Source organism: Pelobates fuscus, chromosome 13, assembly GCF_036172605.1.
Source record: "Pelobates fuscus isolate aPelFus1 chromosome 13, aPelFus1.pri, whole genome shotgun sequence".
NCBI classification, from domain to species: Eukaryota; Metazoa; Chordata; class Amphibia; order Anura; family Pelobatidae; genus Pelobates; species Pelobates fuscus.
Genome location: NC_086329.1, coordinates 102902384 through 102924757, shown reverse-complemented (window position 1 = coordinate 102924757; position 22374 = coordinate 102902384). Strand labels below are relative to the sequence as shown.

General features: G+C 41.6%; 1 protein-coding gene across 1 annotated transcript in view; it reads right to left on the bottom strand.

Moving 5' to 3' along the window:
- The window catches only part of LOC134582866 (phospholipase A2 inhibitor and Ly6/PLAUR domain-containing protein-like), a 55623-nt gene extending 33539 nt beyond the window's left edge, over positions 1–22084 (bottom strand). The window contains exons 1-3 of the mRNA XM_063439539.1: positions 21610–22084; positions 19783–19848; positions 18510–18605 (exon numbers count right to left, since the gene is read on the bottom strand). Of these exons, the coding sequence (XP_063295609.1) occupies positions 18510–18605; positions 19783–19848; positions 21610–21661 (214 nt within the window). The 5' untranslated portion in view covers positions 21662–22084. The remainder of the gene's footprint in view (positions 1–18509; positions 18606–19782; positions 19849–21609) is intronic.
- Positions 22085–22374: the final 290 nt, after the last annotated feature.

Here is a 22374-nt window from a genome sequence, read left to right as displayed (position 1 = left end):
GGCGATGGAACTTGAAGATCAGGGGAGTCACTAACTCCATATGAGCCGATGAGCTGCCGCAATATATACAGTGTCTGCTCTTCACACTACTGTCTCCAAAGCAGGTCAAGGTTATACATTTGGAAGGAGTATTTCGAGTGCACCTCTCACATCGTCGCACGGATAACCCACCCAGGGACATTATAAATATCTTACAATCCCTTGATGACAAATAGTCGGTAATGGCAGTGGTTCGGGCCAAACAGCCACTGGTATTTGAGGAATCTGGCCTTACCTTTTATGATGACCTGGTGAATATCTCTCAGGCCTGTCACCCAACGCTTGCAAACTGCTGCCATCAAATACAAATGGGTCTAACCACAAGTCCTGGTAGCAACTGAGATGGTAAATAATACAGCAGGGCCCTCATCAACCTATTGTTCCTGTGCCATTGTGTAATGGTCTCATTTATTGTAACTGCGAAACTAGTTGGCGCTATATAAATACCGATAATAATAATAATAATAATACAGACTCTATTTTCTGACTACAACTTAGCCTGAACTACCAATGACCTTCTGCACTGGCCGTAACACCTTGTCCTCCTTTGGACATTGGACACAACCCCATTTTTGCCACGTAATGATGCTGGGAATTGAGGAGGTGGCCCGGTTTCCTCCACACTATGATTCAGACTTCACCACTTTTCCTGCAGTTTATATTTTTTTTTTTACCTATCCCATTTCTGTGTTTATTAACATGCTAATTTTCTATTCATTTTATTTAGTTATGTATTTTAATTTCCTTGCTGGCAAATATTGGTTTTAAGTTTATTTTAGCACTATTTTGAATATCTTTAATTGTGATATGGTGACACTTGACCCATCTTAATTTATGCCTTAAGTTCATGTCAGCTTCGACAATAATTTCCCCTCCTACTAGCCCCAGGGTAATGGGGCATTTTAACGTTTAGATTCTCTGTGAGCTCATAATGCAATGCAAGACCTTGTCTCACCTAAATAGTCTTAAGCCTAGTTCCAAGCATGTCAGACTCTAATTCAGATAGCCTTATTTGTGTGCCTCCTTGGCTTTTACAATTTTAAAAAACACATAACATGTTGTATTGCATTTACATTTTGCAATCTGATACTGTGTTTCTTTTATGCTTCTACTCATGAAATCTATCGTGCAGTTACTTCAATAAAAATTGATTGGCGTTCATTGATTGACATTAATTCTCTGCATGGAGACCTGAAACACTTCGTATAGAGATGCTTTAATTCAATAAATCTCTATGAGGAGATGCTGATTGGCGCAGTGTGGCGTTTTGCTGCGCCTGAGCATTAGCCTCTGTCAGGACCTGCTCTGTCCTGTTTAGATGTCTGGTCATGGCTTCTGGTATCCAGTACTCTTTTTACAATTCTTGTTTAGTTTTTCTGGTTTTCTATTCTATGTCTGGTTTTCTTTATGCTGGATTTTCTGGGTTCATTCCTTTTTTCCATTCCTTGAATTCCCAGTCTCTGATATTCCTTTAAATGTTTGTTATATGTTGCCACACCCGTTCCTTTTCCATTAATCCTTTTTGTTTCAGTTGGTTCCTGCAGGCAGTTGCTACAAGCCCTCTGCCCTTTTCTTGCAGGTAAGTGCTGTGTGTATTTTATTATTGTTTATTTAGTCATGCATATCTTGGTAGATAGGACCCACCGTAATTGGAGGACTTTGACCCAGTGGTGGGGTGCATACTGTCAGGGTACCTGTAGTCTCTACCTCTACCTAGACGTTTATCCTCCCAGAGGGGTTGTTTCTTCCGTTCCTCGTGGTTCTCTCGGCCATTTACAAGCCGACCGCGAGGGATCCACTTCCTTATATGACGCGACGCTCAGTAGTCGACGTCATGACGCCAACCCGGGTCGACCCGTCAGTCAAGTCCCGAGCACTAATCAGGACTCGTCGGGGGCGTGATTACCCTCTAGAATCAAGGTATAAAGTAAGGCTTTCGGCATCTGCTCATTGCCCTGTCGTGGTTCTAGCCTGTCTAGTCACTCAGTGCTCTTGTATTCTGTTGTCTCTTTGGTTCTGACCCGGCTTGTTTGTACTACCCTGTTTATCTCTGTTACCCTTTGACTCGGCTTGTCTCTCGCTTACCTGTCCTCTCGTTCCCTCGACCTCGGCTTGTTCCTAGACCATTCTCTACTTACTCGTTACGTTAAGTCCGGCCATTCTAAGGTCCGGTATACGTACCTACCACCTGTTTGTACTCTGCGTGTTGGATCCCTGTCCCGATCCTGACATTACGACAGGGCCAATGGATCCTGCAGGTACAAACACTCAGGTTGGTCCTTCTGACTCTAGGTTCGACGCCATGGATCACAGAATGGACCAGATGGCTCTAGCACTACAGGCGTTACTATCTCGTTCTGGTAATCAACCAGAGGAGATGCGTAATACTTCTATCTCTCCTGTGAGTTCAGGTCTAGAGGTAGCCACCGTAGGTGCTTCTTCCCGTATCACTCCACCTGTACGTTATGGTGGTTCTCCAGAGAAGTGTTGTGGTTTCTTAAACCAAATAGGTATCCATTTCGAATTACAACCCCGCTCCTATCCTACAGATAGGGCGAAGGTTGGATTTATTATCACATTACTTGTTGAGAAAGCTTTGAGATGGGCCAATCCATTGTGGGAAAATGATAATCCGTTAGAATATAATTATAATGCCTTTGTAGCTGCTTTCAGAAGAACTTTTGACCCTCCAGGTAGAAAGGTCAATGCAGCTAGATTACTGTTGCGCCTTAGACAAGAAAACCGAACACTTGTGGATTATGCACTAGAGTTCAGGTCCTTGGCGGCAGAGGTTAAGTGGAATGAACAGGCTTATATAGATGTATTTTTAAACGGGTTATCAGACATAATCCTTGACGAGGTTGCTACTAGAGAGCTTCCTGAAAATTTGGAGGATTTAATTTCTTTTATTTCTCGCATTGACGAACGTTTAAGAGAGAGGCAGAACACTCGAGAGAGAAACCGTAGACCTTCCTTTAAACTAGCTCCTTCATTTCAAAGTTCTGAATCCACAACCTCACTTTTTCCAGAACCTATGCAGATAGGCAATACTCGCCTCTCAGAAGAGGAGAGACAGTACAGGAGAAGGGAGGGGTTGTGTATGTACTGTGGAGTCAGAGGTCATTTACGCCTAAATTGTCCTAATCGCTCGGGAAACGCTCGCACCTAAGTTTCTCTAGAGGACAGGCCTTGGGTGTTTCTATTTTGTCCTCTAATCTTAATTATAAAGATCACAGGCTTCTGCTACCCGTTTCTTTAACTTGGGAGAAGGGAGTACTAAAAACTATGGCATTGATAGATTCCGGAGCTGCTGAGAGCTTTATCGACCAAGTTTTTGTTACCAAACACGCTATCCCATCCCAGTTAAGGGAGACACCCTTGGCCGTTGAGGCCATAGATGGTAGACCTTTAGTTGAGCCTGTGATTTTCCGTGAAACCATACCCGTTAAATTAACTGTTGGTATCTTACACGAGGAAGACATATCTTTATTGCTTATTTCTTCTCCTTCTGTTCCCATAGTCCTGGGGTACCCTTGGTTAAAAAAACATAACCCTATTATTGATTGGGAATTAGGGGAGATAATCTCATGGGGTCAGGGTTGTCAGGACAGGTGCTTACGGACAGTGTCACCGCTTTGCGCAGTTAACACACCGATTAATTCTACCTACTCTACAGAGGTACAAATACCGCCCCTGTACCTGGATTTAAAGGCAGTATTTGACAAAAAGAATGCTGATACTTTACCTCCACACAGGTCTTTTGATTGTAAGATTAATCTACTACCTGGTACTATGCCCCCCAGGGGTAATGTATATCCTTTGTCCACTAAAGAGAACTTAGTCTTAGAGGAGTATATTCGTGAGAACCTTGAAAAAGGATTCATTAGGAGATCCTCCTCTCCTGCCGGGGCTGGGTTTTTTTTTGTTAAAAAGAAGGATGGTACACTAAGACCTTGCATTGATTATCGAGGTTTGAACAAAATAACCATTAGAAATGCCTACCCAATTCCTTTGATTACCGAGCTCTTTGATCGTCTAAAAGGCTCCAAGATTTTCACCAAGTTAGATCTCAGAGGGGCGTATAACTTGGTGAGAATTCGGCAGGGACACGAGTGGATGACGGCGTTCAATACCCGTTATGGGCACTATGAATACACAGTAATGCCTTTTGGCCTCTGTAATGCACCGGCAGTATTTCAGGACCTGATCAATGAAGTTCTTAGGGAATTTCAACATGACTGCGTTATTGTATATCTGGATGATATACTTATACACTCTAGAGAGATTGAGACTCACCACAGACAAGTCAGAAGGGTATTGCGCAAGCTTCTTCAACATGGCCTGTACTGCAAATTGGAGAAATGCAGCTTTGACCAATCCCAGATAAACTTTCTTGGTTATGTGATTTCTGGGGAAGGGTTTAAGATGGACCCGGATAAGCTCCAGTCCATTTTGGATTGGCCTTTACCCAGGGGCCTCAAGGCCATTCAGAGGTTTATTGGATTCTCCAACTATTATAGGCGCTTCATTAAGGGTTACTCTTCAATTATAGCTCCTATTACCAATATGACCAGACAGGGGGCTGACACTAAGAACTGGTCTACTGAAGCCCTTCTTGCCTTCAAAACACTCAAGGAACTGTTTGCTTCTGCACCAATTTTAGTTCACCCTGATACGACTCTGCCTTTCCTACTCGAGGTAGACGCCTCAGAGACAGGTATAGGTGCTATCCTGTCCCAAAGGTTAGGTGTGGATAAGCCCTTACATCCATGTGTTTTTGTTTCCAAGAAACTATCAGGCCCTGAGAGCAGATATGACATTGGTGACAGGGAACTACTAGCAGTTATCATGGCTTTAAAGGAGTGGAGACATTTATTGGAGAGCACCTTACATCCTGTTACTATTTTGACAGACCACAAGAACCTGTCCTATATTGGGGAGGCCAAGCGCTTGTCCTCCAGGCAAGCTCGTTGGTCTTTATTCACATTCGCATTTCAATTACGTGCTCACTTATAGACCTGGTTCTAAGAATTCTAAAGCCGATGCTTTGTCTCGACAATATGAACCTTCTGCGATATCTGAGCCGGTTTTGTCTTCTATAGTACCCAGGTGCAATATTATCGCCAACACGAGTCTTAAGATTCACTCTCCGTTGCTTGGTCAGATCATGAAGTTGCAGCATCTGGCGCCTAGACAGACTCCTGGGGCAAGGCATTTCGTTCCTCCTGAACTCCAACTGGAACTCTTACAGTGTTTTCACAACAGTAAGGCGGCTGGGCATCCGGGTATTCGCAAGACATGTTCCTTGATCTCTAAAGATTTCTGGTGGCCTTCTTTACGGAAGGATATTAGGGATTTCATCGGAGCATGTGAGGTCTGTATGAAGACTAAGCAACCTCATACGCTTCCATGTGGGTTGTTACATCCCTTGAACATTCCAGAGAGACCATGGTCCTGTTTGGCTATGGACTTCATTGTAGATTTGCCTGTTTCTAAAAAACAGACTGTGATCCTCACGGTGGTTGATAGGTTTACTAAGATGGCTCATTTCGTGCCCTTAACTAAACTCCCGACTTCTCCTGAATTGGCGGAGATATTCGCGAGAGAGATTTTTTGCTTACATGGGATACCTTCCGAAATTGTTTCCGATAGAGGTTCCCAATTTGTTTCACGTTTTTGGAGATCCTTCTGTTCTCAACTAGGCATCAAATTGAATTTTTCTTCTGCCTATCACCCTCAGTCTAACGGAGCTGCTGAACGTACCAATCAAAAGATTGAACAATATTTGCGTTGTTTTGTTTCTGAACACCAGGACGATTGGGTCGGTTTGATTCCTTGGGCGGAGTTTGCACACAATAATCTCGTTTGTGATTCTACTCGTTCCAGTCCCTTCTTCATGAATTATGGCTTTCATCCTTCCATTCTTCCCTCGGTTTCTCCTTCCCAAGGGGTACCGTCGGTTGATGTTCATGTTGCCAATTTGAGGAAGTTGTGGGATCAGACTCGACAAATTCTCCTACATAATTCCATGTTGTTCAAGAAACACGCTGATAAGCACAGAAGGGCGGCTCCGGTTTTTGTTCCAGGTGATAGGGTATGGTTGAGTACTAGAAACATTCGTTTGAAGGTTCCTTCTATGAAATTCGCTTCTCGTTACATTGGCCCTTACAGTCCTAACTCCTTTCATGTTTCTTTACTGAAACCGCTAGTCTGTAACAGATTTTCCTCCACTATATCCTCTCCTCGCTCTGTTCAGGTTGAGGGTCAGGAGGAGTATGAAATCAACTCCATCATCGATTCTCGAATCTCCCGGGGGAAGTTACAATATCTTATTGACTGGAAGGGATATGGTCCTGAGGAGAGGACTTGGGTACCTCAGGAGGATGTACATGCTCCTCGCCTCCGCAGGGCTTTTCACTCCCGTTTTCCATCTCGTCCCGGTTCCTTCCGCCCGGTGGGCGTTTCTGAGAGGGGGGGTACTGTCAGGGTACCTGTAGTCTCTACCTCAGAGGAGGTGAGAGACTTAGACGTTTATCCTCCCAGAGGGGTTGTTTCTTCCGTTCCTCGCGGTTCTCTCGGCCATTTACAAGCCGACCGCGAGGGATCCACTTCCTTATATGACGCGACGCTCAGTAGTCGACGTCATGACGCCAACCCGGGTCGACCCGTCAGTCAAGTCCCGAGCACTAATCAGGACTCGTCGGGGGCGTGATTACCCTCTAGAATCAAGGTATAAAGTAAGGCTTTCGGCATCTGCTCATTGCCCTTTCGTGGTTCTAGCCTGTCTAGTCACTCAGTGCTCTTGTATTCTGTTGTCTCTTTGGTTCTGACCCGGCTTGTTTGTACTACCCTGTTTATCTCTGTTACCCTTTGACTCGGCTTGTCTCTCGCTTACCTGTCCTCTTGTTCCCTCGACCTCGGCTTGTTCCTAGACCATTCTCTACTTACTCCTTACGTTAAGTCCGGCCATTCTAAGGTCCGGTATACGTACCTACCACCTGTTTGTACTCTGCGTGTTGGATCCCTGTCCCGATCCTGACACATACATCTTTACATCTTGGCCATTTATGTATGTCTAAATCTCCAATGTTTATTGCACATATTAGTACTTAGTTATGTCTCCTCTTGTTTTTCCTATTATATATTGTCTTGTTTTATATTGTATTCCCAGTCCATGTACAGTCCTGTCCTGTACTGTCCTGCCCATGTTCTGTTTATGTTTCCCTTTTGTATTGTGTACATGTTCTGGGTTTTGCTTTCTATCCTTCTCTGGTTCTGGGTTCTATTAGTTTTGTTTTGTTTTCTTGTTTGGTGTCTATCCTAGCCTTGCCTTGTTTCTAGTACTGGATACATCTCAGCATATTTCTGCTCTGACATCCGCTAAGCTGCAACAGGGTCTTGGTATGAGGCCGCACAAATGCTGGTGCTCAACACCAGGGGGGGTGCGGTTACCCTGCACTAGGCCCTACGTATCCACTATCACGCTGAAGACTCTTAATCAACTACATCAGGCACAGAGGTCCGGTCTATGGACTGCCTCCCGTGACAGCCTCTCAATGCTTTCATGTGGCAAAGCATTAGATTGGCTGAGATCATCAAGATTGGCTGAGATCATCAAGCTTGCAGGCCAGCCAGCGAGACCAGCATGAGGAGGAAGACAAGATAAGTTAAACAACCTTTTAACCTTACAGAGAGGGAGGCCAGATACCTAAACAGGTAGGTTAACACTATAGTATAAGGAATACATGTTTGGGCTTAGCAAAAACAGGATATAAAGTGGGTCTGGGAGTAAGATAGGTCTAGGACAAAAGTGGTGCAAGGGAATATTCCTTTTTATAGTTAGATGGACCCATGGAAATTGTTGGCAGGAACAAGAATGCAGAGAGTAATTTTCTAGTTGGGCCCATAGAGGACTGGACTTGGTTCTACAGAGGCAGAGAATTGAAGTAATGTAATATCGTTTCAGGTCTGGCACACCCAAGCTACCTAAATCTCGAGGAGGCACATCACTGAATAAGCCAATCTAGGGTTGTTTCTACCACGTTTAAACATTGAACACTCTTTGGAATTGCTGTAATAGAGATGTTGGAATACAAATAGGGAGAGTACAAAAAACATGAAGGACAGTTGGGAAAGCCATAATTTTGAAATGGATCTGCCATGGCACCTCCACGTTTGCCCATGAGTCCAACATTGCTTTTGATTTATTTTAAGAAGGTTGATGTGGTTCTCACTAATAATTGAGTCTTAAGTGCTGTACATCTACATAGGAGATTGAATAACGCCTCCAATTCAAGGGGAAGAACACTTTTACATTTTCTAACTCTATGTGAGAGATATTGATTACAAGTGATTGCATTTTAAAGATATTGTTTATATAATACAACACCCTGCCATACTCAGATAACAAGAAACAACAACAGAAAAAAATCCTTAAAGGCAATCAGATTTTGCCTTGGATCAACAACATACATATTAATTATATCCTTAAATATACTGATTTTCCAAAAAACAAAAACAAAACATCCAGGCTTGTTTTAACAAGCACATACAATAATACAATTGTGTACATCATATGAAGTCTATTCTATTCAAAGAGAAAACACCATCACATCATTTTGAAGATGACATGTTTACACACATTTCTTCTGCCACCATATTTTGTGTACATGCTTAAAATGTTCTGTTTCTGAAACCATTTGTATGTTCTTGAAATTAATTCATATTTTTACACCTAAAAACAAAGATGGAGGTGCAGCACCTGGAATGTCCTTGGAGTGTGTACATATAACCATAAAATGGAGGAGAAATAGGAAACTGATAGTGAAGTACGTAGAAAATACAGTAAGGTGAAGGTAAGTACAGTATAAAAAGTTGCCTAACTGACACTGGACGTCCTCACTCTCGTAGGGCTTCAAAGTAAACAAAAGAGCACATTTATTTTAAGGAGACGTGCATTTGTATATAACCAATGTTTCAGTCCAACTACCTTGACATATTAAGAAAAGTTTAGTATTGGGACTGAAATGGGAAATGTATGCTGTTGGACAGCTGTAAAAAATAAATCACATTATCTTGTTGATTTTGAAGTCCTATGAGTGTTTTCTTCACGTTGGCTGAGATCATCAAATTTGATGATCTCAGCCAATCCAGTGCTTTTCAATAGGAAAACATTGGGAGGCTATTGTGCATGTGTGGAAAAAAGCTGCGCAGTATCTCCATGCAGACCCACTTTAATACACTGTCCTTCCCCCCATTCTAATACATTGCCCACAAATCCAATACACTGTCCACTCCCTCCACTCTAATACACTGCCCTCTCCACCCAGTCTAATACACTGCCCATTAATCTAATACGTTGCCCTCCTCCCTCCCCAAACTTAATACATTGCCCCTTAATCTAATACACTGCCCTCCTCCCTCTGCAAACTTAATACACTGCCCCTTAATCTAATACACTGCCCTCCTCCCTCTGCAAACTTAATACACTGCCCCTTAATCTAATATACTGCCCTCCTCCCTCTGCAAACTTAATACACTGCCCCTTAATCTAATACACTGCCCTCCTCCCTCTGCAAACTTAATACACTGCCCCTTAATCTAATACACTGCCCTCCTCCCTCTGCAAACTTAATACACTGCCCCTTAATCTAATACACTGCCCTCCTCCCTCTGCAAACTTAATACACTGCCCCTTAATCTAATACACTGCCCTCCTCCCTCTGCAAACTTAATACACTGCCCCTTAATCTAATACACTGCCCTCCTCCCTCTGCAAACTTAATACACTGCCCCTTAATCTAATACACTGCCCTCCTCCCTCTGCAAACTTAATACACTGCCCCTTAATCTAATACACTGCCCTCCTCCCTCTGCAAACTTAATACACTGCCCCTTAATCTAATACACTGCCCTCCTCCCTCTGCAAACTTAATACACTGCCCCAGGGCCGCCATCAGGGGGTGACAACCATGACGGTTGTCACGGGCCCGGCGGCCCTGGGGGGCCCGGACTGCTCTGGCAGTCCGGGCCCCACTTTCCCTCCCTGCACACATAGACAGCGAATATCGCTATCTATGTGTGCAGCCGCGGGCCCCCGGTTCCCTGTTACCGCAGAGGGGGCCCAGGCAGCACACAGCCTCTTCTCTTCTCCTCTCCTCTGCTAATAACTCTCGCGAGACCCGGTTGCCATGGCAACGCTCCGCGGGTCTCGCGAGAGTTATTGGAGGAGAGAAGAGAAGAGGCAGTGTGCTGCCTGGGCCCCCTCTGCGGTAACAGGGAACCCAGGGGGCCCCACCATGCCGCCGGACCACCAGGGATAGAATCTCCCCCCTCCCTAGACACAGGTAAGCAGGGAGGGGGGAGAAACAATTTAATTAAATGTAATTTAAAAAACAAATTATGTTAAAATGCCCCCCCTCCCCCCAGATTGCACATTTACACACACACACTACATACACTGACACAACACACACACACACTATATACACTAACACAACACACACCACATACACTGACACAACACACACACACACACTATATACACTAACACAACACACACCACATACACTGACAACACACACACACCACATACACTGACACAACACACACACCACATACACTGACACAACACACACACACCACATACACTGACACAAAACACACACTACATACACTGACACAACACACACACACACACACTACACATACACTGACACAACACACACACACACTACATACACTGACACAACACACACACTACATACACTGACACAACACACACACACACACAGTACATACACTGACACAACACACACACACACACACTACATACACTAACACACACACACACACACACTACATACACTGACACAACACACACACTACATACACTGACACAACACACACACACACTACATACACTGACACAACACACACACACACACTACATACACTGACACAACACACACACACACTGCATACACTGACACAACACACACACACTGTATACACTAACACAACACACACACACACACACTGTATACACTAACACAACACACACACACACACTGTATACACTAACACAACACACACACGCTATATACACTAACATAACACACACACTACATACACTGACACAACACACACACACCACATACACTGACACAACACACACACACACTACATACACTGACACAACACACACACACACACTACATACACTACATACACTGACACAACACACACACTGCATACACTGACACAACACACACACACATACTACATACACTAACACAACACACACACACCACATACACTGACACAACACACACACACACACACTACATACACTGACACAACACACACACTGCATACACTGACACAACACACACACACATTACATACACTAACACAACACACACTGCATACACTGGCACAACACACACTGACACAACACATACACACACACTACATACACTAACACAACATACACACTACATACACTGACACAACACACACACTACATACACTAACACAACACACACTCTGCTTACACTGACACAACACACACGCTGCATACACTGACACAACACACTCTGCATACACCAACACAACACACACTGCATACACCGACACAACACACACTCTGCATACACTAACACAGCACACACACACTGCATACACTAACACAACACACACTCTGCATACACTAACACAACACACACGCTGCATACACTAACAACACACACGCTGCATACACTAACACAACACACACGCTGCATACACTGACACAACAAACACTGCATACACTAATACAACACACACTACATACACTAACACAACACACACTGCATACACTAACAACACACACACTGCATACACTAATACAATACACACACTGCATTCACTAATACAACATGCACTCTGCATACACTACACACTAACACACTCACTGCATCCACTATACTGACACACACTCTGCATTCACTACACTAACACACACTCTGCATCCGCTACACACTAACACACTCTTTGCATTCACTACACATTAACACTCTGCATTCACTACACTAACACACACTCTGCATCCGCTACACACTAACACACTATCTGCATTCACTACACTAACACACTTTCTGCATTCACTACACATTAACACACTCTCTGCATTCACTACACATTAACACACACTCTGCATTCACTACACATTAACACACACTCTGCATTCACTACACATTAACACACACACACACTACATTCATTACACTGACACACTTTGCATTCACTACACCCTAACAGACACACTCTGCATTTATTACACACTAACACACACTCTGCATTCACTAAACTTTGCACACACTCTGCATTCACTACACTAACATACACTCTGCATCAACTGTACACACAGCATCCACTACACAAACATTCTGTATTCACAGTACACACACTACATCCACCACAAATTGAAACACTCTGCATTCACTATACACAGACACTGCGTCTAATACACACACTACATCCACTACAGACACTGCATCCACTAAACACATTTCATCTAGTACATACAAACACTACATCCACTACACAAACACACACTACATCCACTACTCAAACACACTCTGCGTTCACTATACACACTGCATCCGCTACACAAACACACTCTCTGCATTCACTGCACAAACAGTATCTAATACACACAAACACTACATCCATTACACACATTCTAATTCACTTCCACTATACACACCACATTCAGTCCCGCATCATTGTCAGCGGACTGGGTAGGGCGTAGGCGGGCCCGGGAGGGAGGGGGCGGGGGGGGGGGGGGCAGACCTTGTGCTTTGTCAGGGGCCCCGAAATTTCTGATGGCAGCCCTGCACTGCCCCTTTATCTAATACACTGCCATCATTCCTCTGCCAACTTAATACACTGCCCCTTTATCTAATACACTGCCATCATCCCTCTGCAAACTTAATACACTGCCCCTTAATCTAATATACTGCCCGTCTCCCTCCACTCTAATTGAATACACTGCCCCCACTCCCACCACTCTAATTTATTACACTGCCCCCTCCCTCCACCAATTTAATACACTTTCTTCCCCTCAATTTAACACACTGCCCCCCTCTGACCACTCAAATACACTGCCCCCAATTTAACACTCTGCCCCTCCCACCACTCTAATACACTGCCCCCCATCACCACTAGAATACACTGCCCACTCCCTCCCCTAATTTAATACACTGCCCCACTCCCACCAATCTAATACACTGGCCCTCTCCCTCCCTCAATTTAATAAACTGCCCCCCTGCCCAATTTAATACACTGGCCCTCTTAGTCCACCAAATTAATACAGTGTCCCCTCTTTCCCTCAAACTAACACACTGCCCCCTCCCACCACTCTAATACACTGTCCCCCTCTCTCCCCCAATTGAATACACTGCCCCCTCCCTCCCCTAAATGAATACATTGCCTCACCCTCAAATTAATACACTGCCCACACCCTCCCCCAATTTAATACACTCCCCCCTCTCCCACTGCTCTAATACACTTGCCACCTCCGTCCCCTATTTTTAATAAACTGCCCCCCTCCCACCACTCTAATACACTGGCCCCCTCTCTCTACCACAATTGAATACACTGTCCCCTTCCCTCCCCCAAATTAACACAGTGCCACCTTCCTTAAATTAATACACTGCCCACTCTCTCCCCCAATTTAATACACTGCGTCCCTCCCACCACTCTAATACACTGGCCCTCTCCCCCAATTTAATAAACTGGCCCTCTCCCTCCCTCAAATTAATAAACTGCCTTCCTCCCCAATTTCATACACTGGCCCCCTCAGTCCCCCAAATGAATACAGTGTCCCCTCCCTCCTTCAAATTAATACACCGCCCCCCTTCCACCACTCTAATACACTGGCCCTCTCCCTCCCTCAAATTAATACACTGGCCCCCTCCCTCCTTCAAATTAATACACTGCCCCCCTTTCTCCCTCAAATTAATACACTGTCCCCCCTTTCCGCCTCAAATTAATACACTGTCCACTGCCTCCACAATTTAATACACTACCCTCTCCCTCCCCCAAAGTAAAACACTGCCCTCTCCCTCCCCCAAATTAATACACTGCCCCCGTTCTCCCTCAAATTAATACACTTACCCCCTTTCTTCCTCAAATTAAAACACTGCCCCCTTTCTCCCTCAAATGAATACACTGCCCACTGCCTCCACAATTTAATACACTGCCCTCACCCACCCCCAAATTAATACACTGCCCCCCTTTCTCCCTCAAATTAAAACACTGCCCCCTACTTTCCTCAAATAAATTGCCTCCTCCCCAATTTAACACACTACACAAGAAGGTCCTCCAAGCCCCTCTTCTCCTACCTTAAGATGAGCCGCCCTTCCTCCAGTTCCTGCTCTTCTCTGTCCAAGCAGGCCAGACGCTCCTCGAGCACTGCGAACAGGAGTGAAGGGGGGAATGGCTGACCTGCTCTGCAGACAGACAGACACTCTGCCCTCTTGTGGCCGTGGGAGAGAAGACAAGAAGCAAACAGGAAGTATCTTTCCGGTCTTGCGTCTTGTTGCAGTCACAGCACAAAGTGGCCCCAGGGCAGACGGGCCACAAATATATTAATTGTGGGCCACATGCGGCCCACTGACAACAAGTTTGACATGCTTGCTCTACGCGCTCTCTCTATATACTAACAGGTGCAAAGGGCTGAGCTTGCAACAATGACTGACATGGAGCAAGATGGACCCTTTCAGTTCTCGTATAGGAGTTGTATAGATTATATAGATGTGAGTATTTCTACATTTCATTTTATATTTCACTCAACACAAATACATATTTGTTAAATATAGGGATACGTCTTTGGAAATAACATGTCTGGGATCAATTTGATATCTTTCCTTCTATGATACTTTTAGGAGCAAGAATAGGGCGTAGACATTTATTTTATAACATTTTTATTATTTTTGGCATTGATGATTGCCTTGCTTTTAGGTTTGATGTCTGAATGAGTGTGAAGCTTCCTGACACATTTCTCTTCATTTGTGCTAAGCTCTCAAAAAAGGTAATTAGTCCTAAAATTCCAAATTAGCCCACCACTAGACCAAGGGGTTTTAGCACTCGATTAGATAATTAATATAATAAATGTGGTACTTAGCAAAAATAAAACTTTTGTTTATAAACTTGTCAAGTAAGAAAAAACTGTATCCAAAACAGGGCCTCCTTTTCGATAAGTACTGTCAGTTGTAAATAATTCTATGCCCTGGTCCACGTCAGTAAAAATAATAATAAACTGCTAACGACCATAGATTTCTAATACTTCTCATGGGGGGAAGGGCAAAATTCAGAGTAGGATTTGAGTAGTCAATACATTTTCTATCAATAAACTAATGCTTAACGTATAGAGATTTGTTTGATTAAATTGGAAGATAAAGATAAAATTCCACTATAATAAACTTGTTGTTCCTTCGTGAAATTACCCATGATGAAGACTCAGTTCGTATATGTACTCACAAAGAAAAAATTGAGCTAACAAATAAGTTATTAACCTGTCAAATCCTAATCTGAATTTTGGCCCACCCTGTTTCTACAAATAATACGGTTATCATCCATTAAAAAAATGTTAGGACTTGAGTGAGTTATATGATGCAGTAATATTATATAACCACTAGAGGTCTTGATTCTCCTCTAATGTGCGTCTAGATCTAGAAGAACACAATTAATATGTTACCACCAGGGGTCACACTACATCAATATGAATGCTGCAAGAGGGTTTGGTACTGATTGAAAACAAAAAAGTTGGAAAATAACCAAAACTCCACTACAGAAACAAATTGCTCTTGAGCGAAAAAAGGGGGGAAAGAAAAATAATAAATCTACTATAAAAAAGTACCAGTCCTTGTCACAACAGTATAATTAGCACCACATAGAATGAACGAGAACATTGTAATGTTGTTTCCTAATTCAAACTAATTATATATATATATATATATATATATATATATATATATATATATATATATATATATATATATATATATATATATGCACAGCCAACAATGACCTCCAGGACAAAATGTTCAAGAAAGTAATAAAAAGTGGACAAAAAAGTGCAAATTAATACACGGTCAAGTCTAGCACTTGAAACGCGTTTCACCAGCGATTTGGGATCATCAGGAGTGTACACTCAAGAATACTGAACATTACTGTGAGTTGTATTGCTGTTGAACTCTGTGATACACTCATATGCACTGCACATTACTGTGAGTTTTATTTCTCCGAAGCTCTGCGATACACTCATATAGACTGCATATTACTGTGAGTCTTATTGCCGTGGAGCTCTGTGATATACGTATGTGCATGGTATCAGAAGGGAATGGGGTGAAATGTGTTCTGTAGTAGCAGTTAGCAAAATAACAAATGAAAACAGATTTTGTCCTTTAACAACCCTAATGGATATTAGGCACATGTTCTGAGAATTTTTAAATGAAAGCCTCAAATTCAGAACTTTTACAGAAAAAAAAAAGAAGAAAGACATCTGTTAGATTAAATTTGGCAGATTTATTAAAACATTGTAATCACAATATATACAGCAATCACAGTTCCTCAAATTCTAGGTTACCCATGTGTATATTTTCCACTGTGAGGTCCTGTACATTAGTGAAACACTCTCAATTTCTAGAATGGGAGACAAGGGAAGACATCAGGACAGGAGGGAGAGACCTATGTAGGTTTAAATTCAGCGTAAAATGCTAAATTTGGATAATGATTACCTGTGGGGGATATTATTTTTAGACTAGATTGAGGAGGCTGATGATTTGACACAACTTCGTATGACACTGTTTTAGCCCCTAATAAGAGTTAAAGCTGGGAGTAACTGTAAACCAGATTTAAGACCTACTGAATGTCAAATAGGGGTGATAAACAAGGGGTATCAAAATGTTTGAAACCGACAATGTCTACAGGAGACTTCACAGTCTGCCTAAAAATGATGTTCCACCAGTTAGAATGTGTGACATCTAACCTATACTCATAAATGCAGAACAGTTCCAAATAGAATGTCCACCCACTATTATTTCCAAAGCATGGGTGAAGATGTTTCGAAGTGTGGTAGACCAGTGAGGACTGTGACACATTGATTGTTTTAATAAAGTGAAGACTTCTAATCAATGTACTTCAGAATTATTACTAACGTGAACAATGCTCTTCCACTTTACTATTTCATTGTTAGCCCAGACCTTTTATCAGAATAGTAGCAATGAGGATGAAGGCCACTAATTTACAGGGGGAATCAGCACTAGTCACACTATGGGATGTAGTTGGTTGTGGGTGAGTAGATTGAGTTTCTTGGTTTGGAGACTGGGTTTCTTGTTTTGGAGATTGAGTATCTGTAAGATCAGATTGAGCTTCTGTCACGGAGGATTGGGCCTCTGACCATGTAGACTGAGATTCTGGCAAGATAGATTGAGTTTCAGGTGTACTAGGCTGAGTTTTGAAACTATCCTGTGGAGGTGATGCAGAGGTTGAAGATGTTTCTTCATGATTGCAAGTTATTTCAAAACGAAAGTCTTCATTTAACACATTGGTTCCCAAATTACACAATGAATCTGTGGCACATCCATAGAAATACATTGTCTTATTTGATGCATCTGAAAAATATTAAATGCAAAAAATGAAAAAGTTCAACAAATGAGTGTTTATATCTACCTATTAATGACTTCACAGCAAGAACTTTAAATGCATTTTTTCAGCAGCTATAGGATTTATCATGCAAAATATACGATTCACAAAGAATAGGTTGCCTTGGATGAGCATAACGATAGCCTGGATATAAGGCAATGTCGAGGACCAAATAAAGTTTGAGGTTTATAATATTTAGAAAAATCACCATATTAGGTATGGGCACGGCAAAAAAAAAATATTTTGATATTTTGAAATGTGTTCATATGGTTTGTGCAAATTTTGCTCAGGGATATGATTTGGATGAACTTTTTTGAAGACATGCAGCTGGGGTAGAGTTGTTGAGAGCTTTGAGGGTAATAATTAACTTCAACTCAAAAGTCAGCTTATCAGCTTCTTCTCCCTTCTGACCCCCTTCTGTTGGTGTCACAGATGGAATACCAAATCACAGACCAAACAAAAGAGTTTGTTCATTATCCATTTCATTTGTTTCGTGATTCACTCATTCGACGTTGCGGAGTTTCGTACAAATCGTCGATTGCCCCAAATCTGGACGAATTGCAATTCATTTGAAACCAAATACACACATCTAATATATATACATCTATTCTGGCAGTACTGCAACGTGTGGTATAAATATCCTGTATTAATCAATCATTGAAAGAATACTTCATACCTGTCTTGATATGTAGATTCTTCAAACTTTGTTTTTCTCCATTCAAAGGTCTATATAAATGATCATTACATTACTTAAGTCCATAAGTTGTGCTTTTATTTACCTGTAATCATTATGGTGGCACATCTGCTCTCATTTCCTGGGCACCTCGTAGTATTTGCAAAGTTGCATTGGTCGGGGTCCGTAGGGGAAAGCTGAACTTTAAGTAGAGAAAAGATTGAATGGATCGCCATATGCTTATTACATAATGTAAGAAGGCTAATAATTAATTATTCCCACAATCCCCCATTCTTACTGCTAGTGGTGTAAATGGATTGCCTGTCCCTCCGATAAGCCAACTGTGTATACACAGATTTATTTTTTTTGTTGATTCGTCTGTATGTGCGCCAAATCAGATTTTTTTTTTCCAATGTCGGCGTTTATAGATAGATGTGCTTTCAACAAATATCACATTTCCAGAGATTCAACTAGACTTATACTAGGCTGGGAAAGAGTGGCACGTGGATCTGTGCAGCTGCATCAACTCTTTTTACGTATATTTTCGTAATGTTTGTTTGTGATTCCCAGGAACTGCACTTTTAGATCCAAATTATGTCACTTGGGGGAGCTTTTACACATAGAAAGGTAAAGGATGCAATCTTTCTCCAGAGTTTAGAAGGAACACAGAAAAGAATGTCCTATTTTCCCCCTCTCTCTGTATATGGGGGCCCTTGGCTCCTCGTGGTAATGCAGAACGTGATAATTACCTGCTTAAAGCCTAAGGTTAAGGTTAATTTATAACATTGTCCTCCAGCAATGAGGTCCTACTCTTCTTGCGTCAGCTAAATTCTTATATCAGCTGTTCTCTATTTAAAAGATGTCTTTTTCCGTGGGAAGGTGACAATATGTGGACATTGGAGGTAGGAACTTTATTTAGTTAATAAAATAAAATGAATTAAAAATGTTTGAATTGACTAGAATCTCTCTGAATAAATTTGGCTAAATTTGCGAAATGACAAACTGACCTTCATTAAGTTGCCCCTATTTTTATTTGATATTTATTTGTTTGATATTTATTAAAGTAAGATTTGACAGCCAGATAAGTCTACATACACCATAAGATCCCTATTGATTCCTAAATAAAGTAGAGCGATACCATTTATATCTCAGCTCAACAGAGCCTACTCTACCTCTATACACAACTGAGAACAAAGTCTCCATCGACCTAAGTGACCAAAATGTGTCCTGAGCCATTAAAACAAAAAAGATGTCCAACAAGGCCCCATTAATGTAGATGCTAACCGCTGTTCATAGTGTAGGGTATGGCTTATCAAAAAATTTTTTTTTTTTAAATAATAAATTCAGTAGCATGCAGTTTATTTTCAAAATCAACGTACCAAGTTTGTACCACCCAGATAAGTAGATACCATTACTAGAGTCACATGCTTCTGTATTTGCAAAGCCTGAAAAGAAACACAAATTTGAGGGGAACTATGGCAAAATACACATTTCTTTCATATTAAGGCAACATATTTCATGTCATTGGAGATCATGGCATAGATACATTAATAACGTATTCTATTAAAAGACTACTCCAAACAAAAAACAGTGATTTCATAAAACACTGGATTTGGTCAGAGTAACTCTTGCTGTGTTTGTTCCCCCCCACCCACCAAAAATAATAATAATAATAATAATAATAATAATAATAATAATTACATGGCTGATTCCATGGCTCATCCATGGCTGATTCCACATCCCCTTGAAGTGCCTGTGAAGGCAGGCTGACGGCAGGTCCTGGACGGTACAGATGGAGGGGCCGTGTCGCCATTGGATGGCTATGTGTCGCCAGGGATGTTCCAGGCTGGATAATGATGCCCACATGATGCATTCGGATGTGTAGTTACATCGATGAGAGCAGTGGGGTTAACTCTTTATGTGCAGTGTTTCACAGGGAAATGCTACACATACAGACTTCAGTATCCATGAGCACTTCAAACCAGTGTAGTGTTTACAGTGCTTGGAGTAACCCATTTATAAATGATGTTATCAGTTCAAAATATCACAAACAAAATGGTCTGTACAGAAACATGTAACGAAGATGTAAAAATGACCTAAGGATATAGTGCTGTTCATAGTGGTGCCATTTTAAATGTCTTGGTTAGTGATAGGGGTCGGGTACCAATCTCCAAGTACCAAGTAGAATTCAGATACGTTTAATATTAAGGTTTAAGGTTAAGGTACTAAAAGTCAAAGAGGTACTTACTTTGTTTTAGGTGGTATGTGCCCTCAAAATGCTTGGACTGACACTTCTTTCACAGCCTTGTTTGCTCATATTTACCAAGGGTGCCAATATTAGTGGAGGGCACTGTAATCTACAGCTCAGTTTAGGCATTCACCCTTGGTCCCCCAACAGTGCTCTAATGACACCGAATTACAGTATATAGTACACAGCTATTGTCTGTGCTGTAACTATTTGTATTAGTACAAAGATAACATTAATATACTGTTTTCTTATCAGTGAGCAGCTCTTATTGTGATGCTCAACAATTTGTAGTTATTATGTTCAACATTTTATAGGTGAAACCCAAGACACCCAATCTGTGTATTTCACAAGTAATCTTGGCTTAAACACTATGCCACTGTGCAGGATTCTGTTTTAAGATGGATTCTTGTGCACATTTCTAAAAGTGGAGCAATAACTGCAGAAACCAATGGACTATTCCTTCTTATTGACATTGTTTTATAACTTTATCCCAGGATTCCTCTATATAGTCACCAAACGTATTACATTTTGTACCTTCACATTTTTTAAATTTATTTTGCTAGGTTCTAATGCTCACACATACATGAGATGGTCTGTTTAAAGAGTGTGTTTCACTCTCGTTTAATGTAACAAGTTAGCATTTCGTGTGGCATCACAGCACTGAGAAGCCTGTGTTGACTTTTCTTGACTATTTTTTATTTACGGAAGAGAGGTAAGTCATCTTACATCTGCTTGACCAGTATCAATTCTCATGGATCTCTCACAGTGATTCAGGTTCAGAGGACCTCCCTGAATAGACAAAGGTGGTACATTTCAAAGATCTGTCAATAAAGCCATGACTAAGGATGAGCCACTACAGGTCACATGAAAGCCAAACTTTATGGTACAAATTAGGATAAAGGCATAGATTGGGTGGAATCTACTTAAGTTCATACAATGCCAAAACGGATGTACTTACCAGACACTATCAGATCCAAAAGCACTAATATGGCAACAGAATAGTAGCGCATGATTTAAAATTCCACGTTGAACACAGAATGAAGAAAAATTAGGTCTGAAACGTATAAGCAATTTAAATGCATTATCTCAGGGAGGTTAGAAGGTGTGAATCTTGGTAACTCATTAACTGACTGACCTCATCATGAACAAAGGCTGAAATTTTATGACAAAATCGTCACCTACTAAAATTAACAATGTGAGGCATTAACAAACCCAATAAAAATTGAAGGACAGGCAAAGGACTTGAGTCATGAAAGGGGGACAGAAGGCAACCAACAATATATAAAAAGGAGAAAAATTGCCCCATGGCATTGCAACACGGGAAGTTAGATCCAATGTGAAGCCAATAAATGTTAACAAGAATGAATCAGATTTATATATAGCAATATCACGTTTCAGCCCTAGTGTATAAAATGTCCTACACTAAATCATAAATAGACAACTCTTGACGCAAAGCCTTGCTTGTTCGTAATCTGTAAAAAAACAAGTAAATAGAATGCTTGAAATGGAATAGATTACTTGCTAAAAAAATGCTCACATATTTCTTAATTTAAATGTAGAATATTTGAAATAAACAACAGCAGAACCGGTGAAGACTGGTCAAATGTGTTGGCATTGAAAGACCTACTGATAACTGCGTATAGAACAAAACACGTCTCTGTCATGATTATATCTGCAGTTTCTCTTCTCCCCTTTTTTTAATGACTTGACATGCAATTAGATA